Consider the following 8351-nt stretch of genomic DNA (forward strand, 5'->3'; position numbering starts at 1 on the left):
TACTCTGTTTTATAAATTGATTCTAAAACCATAAACCCCCATTTTTATTTATATTAGTTAATAACAAAACAAGAATTCTTGTGAGAACGATACTCGAGTTGTCGTTACCACTAAACTACCATTTTACAAAATACTCGTTTTTGACCCGTGTGCGACAGCGGATCAGGCAGCAGGGCCCCTGGTGTGCCATTAGGGACTATAATAATATTGCCTCGGGCAATGATAGAACAAGAGGGAAAATGGTGACTGAGGTCGAATATGAAGCCATGCAAGTCATGATGGATAAAACCGGCCTTAGTGAAATGGACAGTGTTGGTGAATTCTTCATTTGGTTAAATAAACAGGCAGAGAATCCAATCTATAATCGGATTGACAAAATTATGGAAAATGTGGATTAGCTCCAGAAATATCAGAAAACTATATTGAATATCCTTCCCCCATATTTCTGACCATGCAATTCTATTTCTATCAATGCCAGGTACTAGAAGATGCAAGAAGCCTTCCAGATTCAATAATTGTTGGATGAGTATGAGAGGGTTTTATAATATTATGAACAGAGTTGGAGGAAACCTACTAGGGGTACCCCCAAGCAAAAATTGGGTTATAAATTGCATAGAATGAAGCCTGTATTGTTTAAGATGAATAAGGTTGCTACTGATACCCACAGAAGAAGGAAGATGCTAGACACAACTTGGAGCAAGCTTACAAGGATCTCATGAATCATAGGATGGATGCACCTATGATTAAAAAGGTGAAAAAGCTGGCTGAGGAGGTGTCAACTGGAATGAGATAGAGGAAAAGGCTATGAAGTAGAGAATCAAAATTGATTGGCTTATGGAGGGAGATGGTAACACAGCCTTTTTTATGCCTATCTTAAAACTAAACACAATGCTAAGAGTATAAGGGTGTTGCAGAAGATGGATGGTATTGTTATGACATTTCAGAAGGACATTGCTAATGAGGTCCTTGATTATTATGGCAACCTTATGGGAAAAGATAGTGATAGTTTTCACCATATTGATGTTGAGGCACTCAGAAGGGGTAAGCAAATAACCATGGAACAGAGGGTATACTTGATAAGTCCTATTACTGTGAAGGAAATAGAAGATTCGTTAAAAGGAATAGGTGATCTAAAATCACATGGAGCTGATGGGTATGGTGCCAACTTATTCAAATCCTACTGATACATTATCAAGGATGACATGGTTGATGCTGTAATGGAATTCTTGATCAGGGAAGACCGTGCAAAGATTTAATCAGACTATGGTAACCTTGATTCCCAATACTGATGCTGCCAAGTAGGTGAAGGACTATAGGCCTATTGCAAGATGCACCACTTTTTACAAAATCATTTCAAAGATCCTAACTGCCAGGATAGGGAAAATTATTCATAGTATCATCAGCCTCTCTCAGTCTGCATTTGTACCTGGACAGATTATCCATAATCACATTATGCTGGCATATGAGCTCCTTAATGGTTATACTAGGAAAGGAGGGACACCAAGGTGAATGATGTAGCTTGATTTGAAAAAAGGCTCGTGACATGGTGGATTGGCATGCTATGGATGGAGTGTTAAGAGAAGTTGGGATGCGTAGCAGACTCATTCAGTGGATAGTGACCATGGTGAACTGTCTAAGGCTATGCAGGCTAGAAGTGGCATAAGACAGGGGGACCCAATATCCCCCTTGCTCTTTGTTGTAATGATGGAGTACTTGCATAGATTACTTGACAATATGCAATTGTACCCTAATTTCAACCATCATGGCAAATGTGAGCATTTGGGGATCACATATCTCATATTTGTTGTTGATGTACTCCTTTTCTGCAGAGGTGATATAATATCAGTAAAGATGATGCTTAAAACTATGAAGAAATTCTCTATGACCACATGGCTAGTTGTTAACCCTAGTAAATGCAAAATTTTCTATGGTGGTATTGACAGGGAGACTAAGCTTAAGATGAAGGATATTACAACCTTTTAGGAGGATCATCTACCTGTTATATACCTGGGGGTACCCTTAACCAGCAAGAAGCTCAATGTTAACCATTATATGCCCCTCATCGATCATATCATGGCAAGAATCAAACATTGGACATCCAAGTTGCTCAGTTTTGCTGGAAGAATCCAATTGGTGAAAATTACTACACATGCTATTACTCAATATTGGATGCAGAGTTTGCCTATTCCACAAAGTGTTATTAAGAAGATCACTGCTCTTTGTAGAACCTTCATCTGAACTGGTAAATATGACAAGAGCAGGAAAAATCCTGTTGCATGGCACACTATGTGTTGTCTCAAAAGGCAGGGAGGACTTAACATCTTTAACTTGGAAGTGTGGAATAAGGTAACCATGCTAAAGTGTCTATGGAATTTGTGCACAAAATCTGACAACCTCTAGGTTAAATGGGTGCACGTGCACTATTTAAAGAGCAGGGGTGTTATAGAGTTTATAAAAATGGAAAATGCTTAAGGTCTATGTTTGATGCATACAAAGGTAAGACATACACGAAATCAAGATACTACTTTCTTTGGCGCCATTTGTAACATAAAACATTTTCTAATGAAATAAGGGTCATGTTAAAGATGATAAAGGCTTTAGGGAAATGTTTACAAAATTTGACTAGAGTAACTAAATATATTATGGAAAGTTGTAGGAAAATTGTAGAAAAAAATGTATTTTATGTATTTTGTTGCAGGTTCGGGTTTGGGTGAAAAAACCCGAATTCAACGGATGTGGGCGTGGATATTATTTTGCCCCTTGAACAACATTTGGGTTTGGGTTCGGGTTCGGGTGCTGATTTCAAGTGTGAGTTTGGGTAGTGTGAAACCCGCACCCGACCCGTTGCCATCCCTAAATATAGACCGTGTTTGGGACCAGATGAATCTCCAATTATTAGAAAGTCGGGTTGTCTACGTCTTAAGAATTGATAGGTCCCTAGAGATAGTTAAATGACGATAGTTTATAGGATTCTCTAACTTATATCCCTCGAAAAACAAAAAACCAAAAAGTCGAGTTTTATTTCAGAAAAACGAAAAATTGAGTTTTTCGAAAAAACCAAAAAGTTAAGTTTTTTTTTTCAGAAAAACGTAAAATCGAATTTTTTCAGAAAAACCAAAAGTCAAGTGTTTTCAGAAAAACGAAAAAAATCGAGTTTTTTTGAAAAAACGAAAAAGTCAAGTTTTTTTTCAGAAAAATGAAATATCGAGTTTTTTTTCTTCAGAAAAACAAAAAGTCGAGTTTTTTCAGAAAAACGAAAAAGTCGAGTTTTTTTTCAAAAAAATTAGAGTTTTTTCGGAAGAACGAAAAAAATATTTTAGAATATTTAATTTTTTATGAAATCTAAAAAATATTTTAGAATATTTAAATTATTATTTGTATGAAATTAAAAAAAAATTAAGAATTTTTTAATTATTTTTTGGATTGATGGATATCCATCCATTAGAAATATGTTATTGGATGGATTGGATGAATTTTATTCTTTAGTGGATGAGTTGAATTAGATTTTTATTAAGAGAGTTTAGTGGATTGGTAATGGATTAATTGATTGGTTTGGTCCATTCATTAACCATCCAATCCATATCCATCAAATCCATCCATTTTGCCACCCCTAGTCCTATGTAAAGTTTTAAATTTAATCACCATTCAATCATGACAACATTATTTAGGCCCCTATGAAATATATAGCACCTACTGTGGTGAACGGAGAAGTTGAAGTTGAAATTGATGATGACGATGTGGCATCGGAGACGTACTTCTGGGAAAACAGTCTAATTCAATATGTGATTGGGAAAGACATCAATATGCATTTGATGAAGAACTTCATGATGAAAGCGTGGAATTTCGTTTGTCTCCCTGATCTCTATTTCCATGATGACTCATATTTCATCTTACGATTCAAAACTCATGAAGACATGGATGTTGTACTCATGAAGGGACCGTATACCATAAGGAATAGGCCAATGCTGCTCAGAGAATGTCGCCCAGATTTCAACCTGAAGAAGGATTTACTGCGAATACTTTCCATTTAGATTAAGCTTTCCAAACTCCCCTATTCATCTATGGGGAGCAAAGAGCCTTAACAAGATTGAAGGTTCCATTGGAGCCCCCTTGGTGACTGATGAATGCAAAACGCATAAGCTTAAGGTGTCTTATGCAATAATTTTAGTTGAAGTAGATATCACCCACAAGCCGCTCGATGAAATTACCATTAAGGATAATGAGGGGAGAAAGATGAAGCAACTGATAGAGCATGAATGGAGACCTACATACAACTAGGGTGAAAAGTATTAAATCCAATAAGGTTAGAGAGAAGTTACATTTGAAAGGAAAATATATGGATAACTACATACATCATGATAATGGGAGGTTGTGGATTGCTTGGGATGACACTAAAGTGGATGTTAGGCATGTTCATAGATCTAGCCAGTTTATCCATTGTGGTGTATATAATATGACAGGGCAGTTCATTTCTAGTTAACAACAATTTATGCACATAACCAACCTGAAAAGAGGAAAGTACTTTGGCAGGATATGGTAGGGATTCATAGTAGGCAGGAGGGCCCTTGGTGTGCCATTGGGGACTATAACAATATTGCCTCAGCCAATGATAGAACAGAGGGGAAATGGTGACTAAGGTTGAATATGAAGCCATGCAAGTCATGATGGATAAGACTGGCCTTAGTGAAATGGACAGTGTTGCTGAATTCTTCACTTGTTTCAATAAACAGGCAGAGAATTCAATCTATACTCGGATTTACAGAATTATGGAAAATGTGGATTAGCTCCAGAAATACCAGGAAACTATATTGAATATCGTTACCACCATGTGTATGACCATGCAGTTCTATTTCTATCCGTTCCATGTACTAGAAGATGCAAGAAGCCTTTCAGATTCAATAATTGCAGGATGGATATGAGAGGGTTTTATGATATTGTGGAGCAGAGTTTGAGGAAACCTGCTAGGGGTACCCCCATGCAAAAACTGTGGCATAAATTGCATAGACTAAAGCCTGCATTGTTGAAGATGAATAAGGTTGCCACTGATACCCAGCAGAAAAAGGAAGATGCTAGACACAACTTGGAGCAAGCTTACAAGGATCTCATGAATCATAGGATGGATGCACCTCTGATTAACAAGGTGAAAAAGCTGGCTGAGGAGGTGGTCTACTGGAATGAGATGGAGGAGAAGGTTATGAAGCATATCTTAAAACTAAACACAATGCTAAGAGTCTAAGGGTGACGCAGAAGATGGATGGTGGTGTTATGACATCTCAGAAGGACATTGCTAATGAGGTCCTTGACTATTATGGCAACCTTATGGGGAAAGATAGTGATAGTCTTCACCATATTGATATTGAGGCACGCAGAAGAGGTAAGCAAATAACCATGGAACAGAGGACATACTTGATATGTCCTATTACTGTGAAGGAAATATAAGAGTCGTTAAAAGGAATAGATGATATGAAATCACATGGAGTTGATGGGTATGGTGCCAACTTCTTCAAATCCTGCTGATACATTATCAAAGATGACATGGTTGATGCTGTAATGGAATTCTTTGATCAGGGAAGACTGTACAGAGCTTTTAGTCAAATTATGGTAACCTTGATTCCCAGTACTGATGTTGCCAAGTATGCGAAGGACCATAGGCCTATTGCAAGATGCACCACTTTCTACAAAATCATTTCAAAGATCCTAACTTCCGGGATAGGGAAAATTCTTCCTAGTATCATCAGTCTTTCTCAATTTGCATTTGTACCTGGACAGATTAACCATAATCACATCATGCTGGCATATAAGCTCCTTAAAAGTTATACTAGGAAAGGAGGGACACCAAGGTGCATGATGTAGCTTGATTTGCAAAAGGCTTATGACATGGTGGATTGGAATGATATGGAGGGAGCGTTAAGAGAAGTTGGGATGCCTAGCAGACTTATCCAGTGGATGGTGACCATGGTGACCTTGGTTTTGTACCAATCTTGCCTTTGAGGGCTCACCAAGCGTCCATGTTTGTGTATATTGTGAATACATATTTGTTATACTAACCAAAATACAAAAAAGATGTTTTTTTCTCTTCATACTTTGTACATTGTAGGTATTGAACCAAGAGCATCCATCTTCTCTCCTAAATTAGTGTTTTGCTGATTAACTCTCAGTTAACTAGTCATTCATGAAAGCTCAATGTCTTAAATTTCCAAAAGAATATTCTCATCATTAAAGTATCATGTCTTGAGCATCTCTTATGTTCATTTGATCAAATTCATCTTAGGATCATGTGGTTTGGTCCATCAAGAAGTTCATGCCTTCTTCAACAAATTTCATCAAGATATAAGCCTCATCATCAAGTGTGCTTCAAGATAAAATCATTTTAAGGTCCTATGAATTTCTTCATGCTTAAGTTTGCAAGAAAAGATCAAAGGATTCAAAGTTGATTCAAGATGTTTGACCTAACTTGGAGGTTCTTGATTCTATGGTCAAAAGAGCACAAATTTCTCAATTTTCAACATCTTTGAGTGCTTCTCTTTACAAATTAATCTCCTAGACATCATTAACAACTTCTCTTCACAAGTCAAGAAGTAACTTTGTTTAGAAAGTCATCAAAGATGTGAAGACATTATAGGTCCCTCTTGAAAGCTCAAAGAGTTTTGTGTCAACTTCATAAGGTTATAACTTGTTCAATTTTCATCATTTTGAGCCCAATATTTTTGCACAATAATCTTGAGTGAGTCTACTTAAAATCATCTTCAAAGTCCAAGAGATAATTTTGAGTGGAAGATCATGAAATATTGCAAAGGTCATCTATGGAGTTTCAAGGAAATTTCATCAACATCCAAATACCATAACTTGCTTATTTCTCAACATTTTTGAGTTCCTATTTTAGCTATGAACTCTTATTGACGTGCTCTTCAAATCATCGTCAAGGATCAAGAGTTAAATCATTGAGGAAGACCTTGAAATTATGCAAAACATTAAAGGTCACTTTGAGCTCTTAACTTAGAAATTTTTCTAAGTACAAAAGGTGCTTATTTTTTCTCAACTTTGAAGAGATATAACTTTCGGGTCAAGCATCCAAATGAATACTTTCTTGGCATATTGTTCCTTGTAGCAAGGTCTTCTAATTGCAAAAAGAATGACACAAGAAAGCCTCCTACATTATGAGTTATACATTTATGAACAAGGCACCTTGCAATTAAAAATTCCACCATGATCAGTTTTCAAATCCTTTTAAAACTTGATTAATGATGCTAATTGAGGCTCAAACTTAATCTAAACATGATTAGCAACTTTCCAGAAGATGATTAGTGCCTTGAAATTCAAGTTTTAGTTGCTTTTTGATGGATTGCAAGTCACACTTTTTCCATATTGCAAGCTCACACGAATTCAATATCTTTGGATCCTTCTCACATGTTTGAGCATTTCAGCACCCTCAGCTATAAATAAGGAACATTCCTCATTCATTTCCCAAGATTTTGATAGCCAAAACACCCTTACTAAGATCCTATTCGAACTCTTAAGATTGAAACTCGTTTTTCCATTTTCACACCTTAATCACTCAAATTATCCATTCAGTTAGTTTCCTTGACCTTCATTGAAGCTAACCAGATCATTTGCAAGCCAAATCGTGCCTCCATTAATGCTTACCAAGTCAAGTTTCATGGCAGATTTTCTCCACTCCGTTCAGGTAGAAATCTACATCAATTCAACTCAAACTTGTGGCTAACATGAAGCTCTTGACTCCCTGATACTCACTGAATAGTTAATTTTAAGGCTTTGCTTAGTTTGGTACATTTGTTTTCAAATTTCATTTTAAAACTTCTTTTGGTTTTCTTTAAATTGACTGAGCTATGGTTTAAATAAATATTTCGTGAGGATGTGGTTTGAGATCGCCTTGATTAGATGAATCCACTTATACCACTAGCATTTGATTTGGTTACTTCTGGAAGGATTCACGTTTTCTGCAGATTTCTTTTGAAATCCATGGCTGGAGGTTAAAGATGACCTACGTGTCCATCTTCAACCAATGATCTGGAGCCATTTATTTTAATCTGATTGGTTTGGCTTTTATTTGCTTTGTGTGTAGATTCAGTGAGGATTCATGGTGTTCATCTCTTTCCAGATCCACAGGATTAGCCACGTCATTTAATGAATTGAGATCCAACGCGCCTCCTTTTTTATGATTTTATTTCTTTTCTATTTTATTTTCTTAAGTTGATTCTATTACAAAAATTAAAATCTCTTTCATTTTTAATCCAAAAATTATGAAAAAAATACCAAAAATACTTTGAATTATTTCCGATTTTATGAATGTTTTTCCATATTTTTATTTTATCATTTGATATTTTTAATAT

The 8351-nt window shown here is 36.1% G+C and overlaps 1 protein-coding gene across 1 annotated transcript; it reads left to right on the top strand.

Moving 5' to 3' along the window:
* The first annotated feature begins 5250 nt into the window (after positions 1 to 5250).
* Positions 5251 to 5853, top strand: LOC131660172 (uncharacterized). The gene is made up of 2 exons (XM_058929346.1): positions 5251 to 5374; positions 5531 to 5853. The coding sequence occupies exons 1-2, from the start codon at positions 5251 to 5253 to the stop codon at positions 5851 to 5853; spliced, it is 447 nt and encodes a 148-aa protein (XP_058785329.1).
* The last annotated feature ends 2498 nt before the right edge of the window (positions 5854 to 8351 follow it).

This window comes from Vicia villosa, linkage group LG1 (genome assembly GCF_029867415.1).
Source record: "Vicia villosa cultivar HV-30 ecotype Madison, WI linkage group LG1, Vvil1.0, whole genome shotgun sequence".
In the NCBI taxonomy this organism is placed as follows: Eukaryota; Viridiplantae; Streptophyta; class Magnoliopsida; order Fabales; family Fabaceae; genus Vicia; species Vicia villosa.